This window comes from Monodelphis domestica, chromosome 5 (assembly GCF_027887165.1).
Source record: "Monodelphis domestica isolate mMonDom1 chromosome 5, mMonDom1.pri, whole genome shotgun sequence".
NCBI lineage: Eukaryota > Metazoa > Chordata > Mammalia > Didelphimorphia > Didelphidae > Monodelphis > Monodelphis domestica.
Window position 1 is genome coordinate 286,816,720 of NC_077231.1, and position 13,930 is coordinate 286,830,649.

Genomic DNA, 13,930 nt, shown 5'->3' on the forward strand with positions numbered 1-13,930 from the left:
TAGATGCTGCTATCATTTGCTTTTTTACAGATTCAGGAAAAAGGAATGAATCTTGACCTTTAGAGAGTCAATTTTCTGTTTCTATTCTTCCAGAAGAAGATTAGGGTACTGCAAAAGGCAACTTATGGCCTTCAGTGCTACCATTAATAGAAAGAATATACATATACATATATATATATATGTAAAATGAAATAGTCAGTATTCAATCTATAAATTCACTATCCACAATATATGAATAGTGAGAAACTTACTCATTAATAAAAGCTCAATACTGGCTAGCCCTGTGAGAAAGCTTGTATCTTTGAAGGACTCTAGCCCTTGAGCTATATCATCGAGCTACAAAGCACTAAATATTACTTTAATCATCTACAAGGCCTATGACTTTTTGACTTCCCAAACACCTACATAAACAGATAAAAGTTTTCCTTAAAGGAAAATGAAGAAAACAAGGTTACACTAAACACTGACACGTTAATAATTCAAATTTAATTGGAAAGAGATACAGAATTTGTTTTTTAATCTATTTTCCCAAATTGAATTTTATTATTTTCCCAATTAAAGAATATTACTTTTCTCTCCCATCCACTGAATAAAAGAATTCAGAGAAAAAGAAAACTTTTATAACCTATATGAATAATCAAAACATATTCCCACACTGACCATGTCTGAAATTGTATTTGAAGCCTGCCACCTCTCAGGAATGAGCAGAGCAGCATGCTTCATCTTCTGTCTTCTTCAATCACAGTCTGCATTGCATTGGAGAAGCTGAATTTGAACTGAATTGTTCCTAATCCTTTAAATCTTGATATAGAAGGTATCCCTTTAAAAGTTATACAAGTATTATAGTAACTACCTAATCATAAATGTCATTTTAATATTATTCTTAATATCTTATTAAGAATAAGTTATCTTTTGCAGAAAACCTATAACTAGGTAACTTGTGTTCTATTCCTGATTTTTCTGGGTTAATCAATCTGGAAAATACCCTGGCCAATTGCTCACTGTCACCACTGGTAATACCATTCATCTGGAACTGGCAACCCAAAAGGGACTGGCAGAGTAGCTGGGAGGAAATTCTTTGGGCTGAGAATCTAAAAGTATTCGATAGCAAACTTCATGCCAATGTCAAAGGTTCCATCCTGGGTAGATATGTGACTTTTTTTTAACCCTTACTTTCCACCTTAGAATCAATACTGTACATTGATTCCAAGACAGAAGAGCAGTAAGGGCTAGGCAATAAGAGTTAAGTGACTTGCCCAGGACTACAGCTAGGAAGTGTCTGTGGCCAGATTAATAGGACTTCCCATCTCTAGGGTTGGCTCTCAATCTACTGAGCCACCCAGCTGCCCCCTCCATTTATTTTTAAAGTGAAATATTACATAGTCCCATGCAGATCAGCTTAAAAGGAAAAGGAAGAATAATGAGGGTACATCTTCCTAAAGATAAACTAGAATTAGCCAAGTTAGCTCTAAGAAATGGCTATACTATCATGATAAAATGACTTTCATTCAGACAAGCTTTCAGCATCACAAAAATGTCTACATTTGATGAAAGATCCCAATTATGCAAATGAGTTTAAATCCTGAAACTGGCTTATAGAAAAATCTAAGATAAGTTGAAAAATAAAATTATACTTTAATCTCCCAACAGGTTAGAAAAATCAAGGCAAATAATTTGAATACTGTCAAATCATCAAATAATTCTGGTGGGAAAATGGGGATGTTGTGCCATTTATTGCTTAAGGCAGTTATTCAATATCTCACGCTGGCTATACCTATTTTGGTAATACTCTGACCATGAAGCTTACAAATGTATCCCAAGCACCAACCTTCTTATGATGCCTCAGAATCAATCTCTAATCTGGAAAACCCCTAAAGTTAAAGATCTGAGTGTAAGAATAATGTCTCAGCCATTATTGCCCACTTTACACTCAGAATCTGAGGGAAACCTATGAAAAGGGTTCTACTAGTTTGTCTCCTCTCAAATGACCTGGCAGCTACCCTGACCTACAGAGTCACCAGCCATCTCCCACTACCACCATTAGACTAGTCAAGAGAAGGAAGAGACAAAGAAGCTGTGGTTTGCACCTGTGCAGAGTACCACACTGATGAAATCAGAGGAGGAGAAGAAAATGAAGAGATAGAAGAAAAAAAAGAGGACCAGAAAAATGAAGAAAAAGGAGAAGAAAATGGATTTATAAGAAGAGGGGAAAAACTAGAATGGTAAAGAAACAAGGGGAGGAAATAGAAAATTAATTAAGAAAATGAGAAGGAAGAAGAGGAAAAAGAAAATGGGTTAAGAAAATAGGGAGAAAGAAAAGGAAAAAGAAGAAAAAGAGGAAAGTGGATTGAAGAGGAAAAATAGAGGGACCACTTCCATTTTGGTTTTTCTCAGTGTCCAGCATTTAATAAGGGGTTAATAAATTCTTGTTAATCAACTAATTCCATAAATATTTATTGAGTACCTTCTAGATGTAATACTCTCTTGTAGGGGCTGGAAATACAAAATCATACAAAAAAAAATCCCTGTCCCAAAGGAGCTTACATTCTAATAGTAGTGAATTGGGGAAGGGAGAAATATAGTATACATGAAATATAGTCTAAAATACCCCTGACTATGGCTCAAATCAGATTTAAATGCAATTTAAGAAGAATTAAAGAAGAATTTAAGAAGAATTTAAGAAATATTTGATAAAACAAATATAAATAAATAAAGTAAATGATATTAACATGTGGTTTTTCTAAGTTAATATGTGGCCCACAAAGACCTTTTGTAGTTTTCTGGTCCCAATTTCTATCCAACTTTGATGCCACTGGTCTACAAGTGTGTCATTTTTTCCATTTCCAAACTGAAGTCCTGCACTAGTTTGAATTAGGCCTGACGTATGATATACACCCCCAAAATAGGGAATTTTGGAGGAAAATTAATGAGTTCCATTTTGGCTATGAAAATGAGTTAGAGAAGCCTATGAAGACACTGAGTAGGTATATAATTCCTACTTACAGAGAAAGGATTATATGTAGGAGGTAATTTGAAAGAAACGAGGAGAGCTCTATATTGCTCTATTCTGCAGATATCAGGCAAAAGAATGGTCAAATTAAAACAAATTAAAAAATAATTGCTCTTATGCCCTTCATTCTCTTAATTCAGAAGCAGGAGCCATTCCGAAGCTAATATTAACTGAGATATAAAAATAAAACTTGCATGAGAAGAGTTAAACCTAATCTTAGCTACCTCGATGACAGAACTAATGAGAATTAGCTTCATTCATTAGATGAAATATAAGGCCTCAAATTTCAAATCCAGATATTACAAACATTGCATATTCATTCTGCCACATTATGCTTCTGCTTTATCACCTTTCCTCTTATGTTATTCAATATAGGAGAAAAAATAACCTCCCAACTTTGACTGTTCCTTTATTGAACTGATTTCAGATAAAGTTTAAAACTTGCCCAGTGTCTCCTCATGAAATATCCATAAGCCTTTTGAAAGGTTATTTTAGAATTAGAAGTGTATTTAATTGTTTCTTTGCATACTTTTTTTTTTCTTTTTGCCATGGGGGTTAAGTGACAATCCAGGACCACACAGCTAGAAAGCATCTGAGGCCACATTTGAAACCAGGTCCTCCTGACTCTCTACCCACTGTACTATCTATCTGCCCCTATTGTATACTTACTTCTCTGCTTCTTTGTAGAACCAAACACAGAAAACAATTTCTAGGTCATTCAACTTTAAGTTATTTAGACAATTTTACATTTTGTCCAAAGAATAACAGAGAAATGTCAGGCAAAAATCAGTTATACAGGCTAAAGACAGTTTTTAATCATTGTTTTACTCTGGTCAATTGAGTCCTCTTAAACATAGTGCACTTTTTCAATTAATGATAGTTAATTTTTAAAATTCAATTTAAAATAGTCGTGGGAAACAAAAGAAGTAGTGAATTTTTTTAAATGGATGTTCTCTAAAGAACTAAACTCAGCAAGAGTTGCTTAGCAGGCTATTAAAAAAATTACTTGATATATTTTTATCAATATCTCTCAAGTTGGTTTGATACTTAAAAGATGGTTCTGGGTTACCCATGACTCTGTGGATATCTGTGTTATCTAGCATGGGTTTGAGAAAATAGGTAGAGAAATCCAGGACAATCTAATTAGTTTTTATGTTATCAGAAAACAACTTTGACATGAGTTTTAAGCAGGTGGGCCATCAGGGATAGACAGACCTTTGTTCATCCCAGGAACCATCACTTTAGGCAATGAAGACTATAGAACTGTTGCTACAGGATTCCAAAAAACTGCTTTCATATGAATATTTCACAGAAATCTTTTTTTTCTTTCTTTCTTTGAACAACCATCTTTATACTGGTTGCTCTTCTCTAATGCAGATTATCTGAAACCTTTTTTTTTTTAATCACAATTTTAAAATATATTTCAAAATAGTAAACACATAACTTATAGATAAGTGAAACCTGCAAAATATACTTTGGTCTTCATTGGAAATTTCTGAGTGGGAATTAGCTGTTGATGTGAATATTCATTTAACTGAAGCCAAAATGTATTATTTTCTGCTTCAATTATCCCAAAACATTGAGAACACGAATACTGCCAAAATGTTTCAAGATGACAGGGTATCTAAAAGACTACTTAGAGCACTCTGAACTTTATAATTTGATTCTTTTACAAGATATATTTTGTAAAATAAAGGCCATAACATTATGTACAACATATAAGATATCACTAAATGTAAGTTTCTGTTATGTAACTGAAAAAAAAAAACCCGCAATGTACACTATTAAAGCAAACATTAGATTAACAAATACTGTGCTTATAACTCTTGGTTGACCAGTTTTGCCATGTGTTGATGAACACGATCATGGCTAGATTCTATTCCATTCAATAAGCATTTATATAGTGCCTGGCACTAAGAGGGTATTTGGGTTTTTTTTTTTAAACATTATTTTATTTGGTCATTTTCAAACATTATTCATTGGAAACAAAGATCATTTGGGTTTTTTTTTTAAAAGAATCTACTCTTAAGGAGTTCATTTTCTTAAGGGCAATAGATCACTTACTTCTCTTAATTTTCTTTCAAATATGAAAAATTCTCATCTCAAACACAAAACTACTCACAGAGGCTGGCAACGGTACCTTTCATGCATGTAGTCAACTCCCAGTAACAGCTGGATAAACCATTCTATTATCTGGCTTTCAGGAAAGGTGTTTCCGGCTTCTTTGTACTCCTGAATTTTACAGTCCAGATCTCGACCCTAGAAAAGGAGTATATTTTCTCATGTTTTTCTGAATTGAGACATCAAATGGATGACCTTCTTATCAAAGCTAATATGAAAGGATGCCAAAAAAGAAAAATTATCTACTTACTATCTACTTACTATCTATGTAACCTTGAGGTGGTGAGTCTTTTAATCTCCCTAGGTATTTGTCTGGTCTTTGTCTTCTCTGTAAAATGAGATTTGGATTTGACCTTTAAGGTCTTTTCTAATTCTAAATCCTATTAATATATTTTATGAATTACTATCAGGATAGAATTTTATCTTCATTCCATCTTCAAAAGATATATTTAGACAGAAAACAAATATATTTAAACACATACACCTGCATCTATGTGTAAGTAGTTATATATATACATAAAATATTAAAGTATTTTATGCATTTGTATATGTAAACATATGTATATACATGCCTATATTCTTCAACAGCAACTCTAGTATCAACCATTTTCAGCATCAATGTAGCAGATGCAATTTGTGAAATTTGTCTTTTCACAACTTTCACTACTATACCCGATCCAGATTTCTGAGAGAAGCAGTTATACTTTTTTTTTTTTAAACTCTTACCTTCCATCTTGGAGTCAATACTGTGTATTGGCTCCAAGGCAGAAGAGAGGTAAGGGCTAGGCAATGGGGGTCAAGTGACTTGCCCAGGGTCACACAGCTGGGAAGTGTCTGAGGCCAGATTTGAACCTAGGACCTCCTGTCTCTAGGCCTAGCTCTCAATCCACCGAGCCACCCAGCTGCTCCCTATACTTCTGAATGTAACAATTTATAACATAGAATGGTTATATGATTATGGAACAACAGTAATTCATCTGATCATAGACAGAAGATGAGAATTTGGTTATTAACCTAAAGCCAAGGTAGAACTAATAATAATAATTTGGGGTTCACAAAGAACCCCAAATCTAAGTCCAGGAAGATAAGAGGTGAGGGGAAACATGAATGGACAAATTCAGAACTGCATCAGCTTGAGTCGATGCTGGACATGATGCAAGTTGATATATGGAAGTGATGGAAGAAGATGCTATTGAGGAATAACTTCAAATTAGTAGAACAATAAATTTGAAGCAGAAAATCAGAGGACAGATTAATTAGTTTGGCTGAAACTTCATTCCTGGTAAAATGTCAGTCAAGCCCAGGATGGATGAACTGGAGCCACCAGTGGAAGCATCTGTTTAACACCGGAAGTATTTCCATAAAGAAACTTATGTGGATAGCTGCTGGAACAGAGGACACAAAAGCTGCTTGTTCCAGCATTGTGAGTTATCCCTTATAGATGGGTTTTTCCCACTCATGTGCCATCTTGGCAGATTTAGTGTGTACAAACTCTCCTTTACCTATACTGGGTGCATTTGTAGAAATATGTTAATACAGGTCCCTATGGAGAATATAATATATTTTTTATTCCTATAAGTCCTTTAATATGTGGGCATCTGTGATGGTATTATTTCTTTTACCTTATTATTAAATAAATAGTTGTGTTTAAGATAGAAAAGTGTCATTATTACGAGTAGCAGTAAGGGCTAGTCAGTCACTTAATTGCTCTTCTTTCTTTGAACCAATATTCAGTATTGATTCTAAAACAGAAAGCAGGATTTTTTTCAAAAGCATTGGGAGAAGGAGTTATGTATAGGATCTATATGTATATTTATATCTGTATGTATGTTTCTTTTTCTGGTGGATTATCAACACAGACAGTCCGTTGATGGGAGGGATTATTTCATTTTTGTCAATTCTCCTGGCACAATGTAGATATTTCATAAATATCTGTTAGATTAACTAACTACATAAGTATACAATACCATTTTTTTCCATCTTGATTTTTCCCTCCTGTCCCATATTAGCAATGTTTCTTCTAAGCCCAGAAGGAACATCAACTTTATTTTAGTTTATCTCTTTGTTAGATTCTTTAAAAAGAACAAACCTTACTTTCTGTCTTAGTAACAACTCTAAGACAGAAGGGCAAGGGTTAGGCAATGGTGTTAAGTGACTTGCCCAGGGTCACACAGTTAAGAAGTATCTGAGGCTAGACTTGTCTACAGATCCTCATTATTCCACACCTAGCTCTCTATCCATTATGCTACCTAGCTGCCCCTTCTTTGTTAGATTATTAAACAGGCATCACTTATCTTTGCCTGAAGCTGCTGAATTACCTAGATATTGTAGCATTCTTCTTTAAAAAAAAAAAAAACAAAAACAAAAACAAAAAAACCTTTTACCTTCCATCCAAGAATCAATACTGTTTATTGGTGCCAAGTGTGAAGATTGGATTTAGCTATCTCCTGATTGTAACAATTAAGATACTTAGCTCTTTCTTTATTGTGAAGATAAAATTGTAATCTCCTGATAGTAACAATAAAGGTACTTAGCTCTTCCTTTATAGTGAAGCTAGACTTGTAAGCTACAATCTATTTTTAGATTTTAACTACAAAAAGGTGCTAAGTAACTACAAAAGGTGAATTAATCACAAAAAGGTTTTAAGTAACTACAAAAAGTGAACTTAAGAAAAGAGGTGTTTAAGTAACCCAAAAAGATATAATCTAACCAAAGAAAGTGAGAACTGAATAATGGGCAGTCCTGGAGAAAAGTGTCTGCTGTGATTGGTAGACAAATAAAGAGGAGGTGACACAAGAGAAAAAGCCTTTAAATAGAGAGAAAAAAAAACTGACAGAGAGCAGTCACCCAGGCTTGGAATGAAGGATGTCACTCGGAGCTGAAGGGAAGATGGACATTCAGAGATTCAGAGATTCTTTCTGATATTTGGGGACTGACTTGGAGAAGCAATAGGAAGACCAACACCCAGACTTCTTTTTAGACCTCGCACCTTTGGTGAGTGAAAAGCTAACTTAATGACCCCGCCTTAGGCCCAACTTCTTGAGACTCTCTTCCCCTGGCTGTGACTTCGAAATTCTAACTGATATAAGAAGCCTCCAGAGATTTTTTTTCTCTCTCTCTCATTTCTTAATATCTTCCTTCTATTGTAAATATTGTAAATAAACTACCATAAATTCCATTTACTTTAGTAATTCATTTTGGGATTTAGAAATAAAATCCCTGGTGATCACCTAATTAATATATTTCAGAGTCCAACCACAATTTAATTTTAACATAAGACAGAAGAGTGATAAGGGCTAGCCAATGGGGGTTAAGTGACTTGCCTGGGATCACACAGCTAGGAAGTGTCTGAGGTCATATTTGAACTCAGGACCTCCCACATCTAAGCCTGGTTCTCAATCCACTGAGCCACCCAGTTGTCCCCTGTAGCATTCTTCTTAACTGTCTCACTTCAGACAATGGCTTGCAAAATAATATTTCGATGCAATCTGTATTTCCAAATGACAATCATCTTCTACTCTGCCAAGCAGTGACACCCAAACACAGAAATCAGCTCTTATTGGTCTGAAAAAAGACTTTACCTCTACCCACATCTTACCCCAAGTCTAGATTTCTATTAGCATAATACATTAATAACACCCTTACTAAGAATGTCAACAAAACTAAAAAAAAAAACTGAAAAGAACAGAGATAACCAAAATGAATAAAATGTTTGTGTTGGAGAAAATGTAAAAAGGAACCATGAAATAAATGAAAGTACTAAAGACTTTAATGAATAATGACTATATGGATTTCAGGGTTTATCACTTAATGATTTATTCTTTGTGTCTGACAAAAGAAACCCCATTCCCCCCCCAAAATATTTCCTTAAAGCAACAAAACTGCCGATTCATAAAAATCATGATTTAAAATGTTTAGCATTCATTTCTTGAAATAGTTTTTATAATAATACTGATATTTCTGATAAACTCACAAAGCAATTTCACTAAAAAGTTTAAAATTATACTATTTTTTAGCTGATTCAATTTTTCAAAACATTCCTGGGAAATACCTTGGAGTGGTTTTTAATGGTGACCTTTTTTTTCTGAAATGATTCTAATGAAAAGGGCATTTATTTTAACTGGAAGCTAAAATTAACACTGACTTAAATTTACATTCCAAGTGGAATAAGATTACTTATATTAATATTAACCCTAAAATATATATTACCCTTCCCCGTTTTTTGATAAAATCATAAAATTTTAGAATTCAAAGAGCTCTAAATTGCTTTTCAAATCCTGAAAAAGGACCCTTCACTATAACATATTTGGAGAGTATTCGTCCTGTCTTTGTCTGAAAACTCATTATAATGGAGCTACTTTCTTCTTTCTCCAATCCTCCAGGAAGTTCATTCTACTTCAGGACAGCTCTAATTATTATAGAATTTTTTTCTTGATCTGGAAGCTAAATCTGCCTCTTGGCAACTTCTATTCTACAACTAGTTCTGTCCTCTGGGACCAAGAAGAACACATATTCTTTACATGACAGTTATCCTATTAAGTCTTTGTTTCTCTAGGATATACATCTTCAGTTTCTTCAACCAATTCTTTTCCTAGTTATGAAACCAAGGCACTTTCGCCATCTTGACATCCCTCCAAAGGACATGCTCTAGCTTCCTAAAAAGCATGGCACTTAGAACTGAACATTCTACTTCAGGAATGATCTGACTAGAACAGAGAACTGAGAGACTCCTTATTTTTGGATATCAGACTTATCTTAATACAGAGTCCAAGCTCACATTAATTTTTGACCACCCTATGAAATTATTAACTAGTACTGAGTTGGAAGTTGACTAAAACACTCAAATCTTTATGTTTTGAAAATATCTCACACTGTGAGATCTGTAAGGTGAAAAATTGTGCTGATACTAAATAAATTATTATAACCTATCTTCTATTCTGAACAGAGACAAAAAATAAGCTAATTAATGCCCCTGTACAATAATGATGAAACTAATAATATCTGACTTTTAACATTTAAAGAGGGTTACCTGGGAGACAGGTTGTCTAAATGTTATTATCCTCACTTTACAGCTAAGGAAACCAAGGCACAGAACACTTAAGGGACTTGCCCTCAGTACAATGTTAACCAGTAGCTTAGCCTAGACTCTTTCAACTGCATCATGTGAATATTCCATCAATATCCCATCTTTGACTATTTTCAGGTAGTAAATGTTAAAAGGATTACTTTAACATTAGATGAAAAACAAATAAATAAATAAAATTGGATGAAAATTAAGTCTCAGAGATACATATACTTAAATATCTTCATTAATATAAGCTGATAAAGCTAGTCTTTTTTTAATCCCTTCCTTCTGGCTTAGAATCAATACTGTATATTGGTTCCAAGGGAGAAGAGAGGTAAGGGCTAGGCAATAGGAGTTAAGTGACTTTCCCAGGGTCACAAAAGTAAGAAACATCTAAGGCCAAATTTGAACCTAGGATCTCCCTTCTCTAAGCCTGCCTCTCAATCCACTGAGTTACCCAGTTACCCTCTAACACTAATCTTAAAAGTGAAAAGGACAACTTTTTCTGAAAAATTAGATGAAACTGAAAATTTGAGACCATATACTTAAAAAAAACCTCATTTAGTCATTTTTCAAGTTGTATCTGACTCCTCATGACCGAATTTGGAATTTTCTTGACAAAAATGCTAGAATGATTTGCCATTTCCTTCTCAAGCTCATTTCACAGAAAAGATTTTATAAATCTTTTCAGAAAAATTAAAAATTAAGGGATTTTCCCAGGGTCATACAGCTAGGAAGTGTCGGAAGTCAAATTTGAACTCAGGTCATCCTGAAACCTGCATTCTATCCACTGTGCTGCTTTGCGGTCAAAACAAAAACAAAAACCCAAACCCTTCTAGGGACAGCATTTAAAAAACACCAAAACTGTCATATTAAACATCAACAACAACAACTCAGATAGTAATGGTAAATATTGAAAACATAGCTAACATTTAACCCTTTAATGAAAATGTTTTGTCTGTTCCTTTGGACAATTAAAAAGATAAATGATGTACTTATTAAAGTTAAGACCAAATACCGTGACAAGAATCCTTCCACAATCATTTTTTAAAAGCTTGTGGCATTGCTTATAAAAATACCAAGCAATGGAAAATAAAAGCCCTGTTATCATACTGTAAAGCCCAGAAGATTGACATTTATCTTCCTTTGAATTTTTTTTTATCTCTACAATGGACTTCAGAAGGAAAGCTAGGAAAGATGTCAAGTCATATTATGCTCTTAAAAGCAAAAAAGAGAAAATCCAATTTCTAAATTGTTATTGCAATATATCATGCAATATTCATGGAGTATATGATTGATAATGTGAATGGGCATTCATGATTTCAGTTGCTAATTTTCTTAAAATTCCTTTCAAGTCAGTGTTCCTCCTGCTGAGCCAAATTTACATGAGTAAGAGTAAAGTGACAGAACTTATTTTTATTTTGAGAAATGGAATGAAATAATGGCTTAATTCATAAAGTACTGTTTTAGAAAATCCAGGCTATTTAAGTGGATTATTTTACTCTATTTTGAGGCAGGTACTTAATGTTCTTAGGGCATCTAAAGTTCTAAAAATTAAATCTCAAGGGTTTAGCAGATGATTTATAGTTTTCTGTTTCTTTGCAATAAATGCAAATTTTTATTAGCTTTTAACTAAATGTATTTATAAATATAAGTAAAAAATGATTGCCAACACCATGGAAAAGACCTTTGGCATGTTAAAAATCCAGAAACAAGGATCTAAGTGTAAAAGGTTATGAACCAATTTAGATCTTGGATAATCTCTGTTCTCCAATCTCCATGGATGGATTCCAACTCTCTCCAGGCACCACAGGGGAGAGTCAGGAGAATTAATGTAGGCTGTGTAAAGATTGGATTTAGCAATTTCCTAATTTTAACAATGAAGATACTTAGTCTAACAAAATCAGGGCGGGGATTATTCCACCCTACTTAGACAGTACTTTAGGAAAAGATAAAGTTGTAATCTCCTGATTGAACAATGAAGGTACTTAACTCTTACCTTATAGTGAAGCTAGAACTTTAAGTTAAGTCTATTTTAAGATCTTAATACAAAAGGTGTTAAATAATTATAAAGGTTAAATTAATCACAAAAAGGTTAAGTAACTCACAAATGGTGAACTTAACAAAGAAGTGTTAAGTAACTCTAAAGATATAATCTAATCAAAGAAGATGAGAATTCTAAAAGAATGGGCATTTAGAGGAGGGGATAAAAGGGTGAAAGATAAAAGGTATATTGGCTCATTTCCTCTCTCCTGGGCCTTTTGCAGCAGAGAGTTGGCTGATAGCAGCGTGCTGGGCCTTTTGGCATCTTAGCGTGGCTATAAGCTATTGTCCAGTTCGCTGGTGAGTTTCTGGATGAGTTTCCCTCCTTTACTTTTTCAACTTTATCCTCTTAAAAGCCTCTAATCTTCTTCAGAGACCTAGAGATCTGGCACAGGCCAGGCAGGAGAATCCTATATCCTCTTCCTTCCTTCTCCTTAAATTCCTTCCCTCTGTTTTAATTAAATTACCATAAATTTCCAGACTTACTTGGGTATTTTATTTCAGATTTCCCCTGGCAGCCAATTAAATCTAGATTTTAAGTCACAACCCTAAAATTATCTTCATAGCTTCAACTATCTTACTCTGGTTAAAAGGTGATCCTGACAGTCTAGAAGCCAATGAGAGACCCAGTCCTCCTGGAATAACCATATGTTCTCAAAATTTTCCTGTTCCAAGGATATGAAGAAAGATACCCAAAGGCTCTAGTAATGGAGAGACTATTTATGTATATTACCCAAGTTTGATCCTATAGTCACAAAGAAGGAAGAATAGCAGCTAAGACATCTAAAAATCCACAGGAGAATTAAAAATTCAAGAAAGGAGCCAATAATAAGTTTGAAATGCCCAAGGTTTAACAAACAAGGGCCTCAAAGCCCTAATGGAATGGGGGCAAATTTGACCGCATATATCATTCAGACTGGTTAAAACTTATGATTGAACATGTGTATCTTATTCAAAAGGAACATGATGAGTAAAAGGAGGTAGAATAACTGTATATTAAGAAGATATAATCATTCCAGGAAATCCAAGAATCAGAGATTAAGAAGCATGATAGAAAGTGTTTGGTTGAAGGTCTAAGGAGGGAGAAATGGAAGAGATTTTGTCAACAATGTATTAATAATAATAGAATGTATCGAATACTAAGTGCCAATATATTACTAAATATGTCATTTCTCTTTTTAATTGTCCAAATATTATCCTATTTGATACTCACAACAACTCTTAGAGGTCATTGTACAGTTGAAGAAACTGAGGTCTACTAAAGTATACTACAGACCACCTGGACAAAAGGAGGATAGAGGGGAAGAATTTGGAAAACATGAAAATCTTGGAACAAAAGTATGACATAAGTCTTGGAGACTTTAATTATCTAGATATCTGCTGGAGTTCTCTCTGCCAAAAAGAGAGTAAGCTAATAACTTCTTGACTAATCTTAGTGATAATTTAATCCTTCAAAAGATGAAACAACCATCAAGTAATATTCTGTTTTGGATCTGATTCTCTCACACAGCCAGGAAGTTTCAGAATCCAGATTTGAACCCAAGACTTCCCATTTCGAGGGCTGGCTCTCAATTCACTAAATAACCTGGCTGCCCCCATTACATTCAAATTTCAAAAGGTTCAGAGAAAAGTAGGGCATATGGAGTAAAATACTTTAAGGAAAGTCAACCCAGGAGAGATGAGGGAGATGC

At 34.0% G+C, this 13,930-nt stretch overlaps 1 protein-coding gene across 15 annotated transcripts in view; it reads right to left on the bottom strand.

Moving 5' to 3' along the window:
* Positions 1 to 13,930, bottom strand: part of NEK11 (NIMA related kinase 11) — a 388,343-nt gene that overhangs the window by 295,165 nt on the left and 79,248 nt on the right. For 7 of the 15 annotated variants that reach the window (XR_001625257.2, XM_016426436.2, XM_016426433.2 and 4 more), the window contains one exon: positions 5,133 to 5,269. Coding sequence is in view for 14 of the 15 variants with exons in the window: in XM_016426436.2 (XP_016281922.1) it covers positions 5,133 to 5,269 (137 nt within the window). In the remaining variant the exon portion in view is untranslated. Of the gene's footprint in view, positions 1 to 660; positions 821 to 5,132; positions 5,270 to 13,930 lie in introns of all 15 variants that reach the window. The other 8 variants (XM_056800246.1, XM_056800248.1, XM_007505104.3 and 5 more) reach the window with 2 other exon arrangements.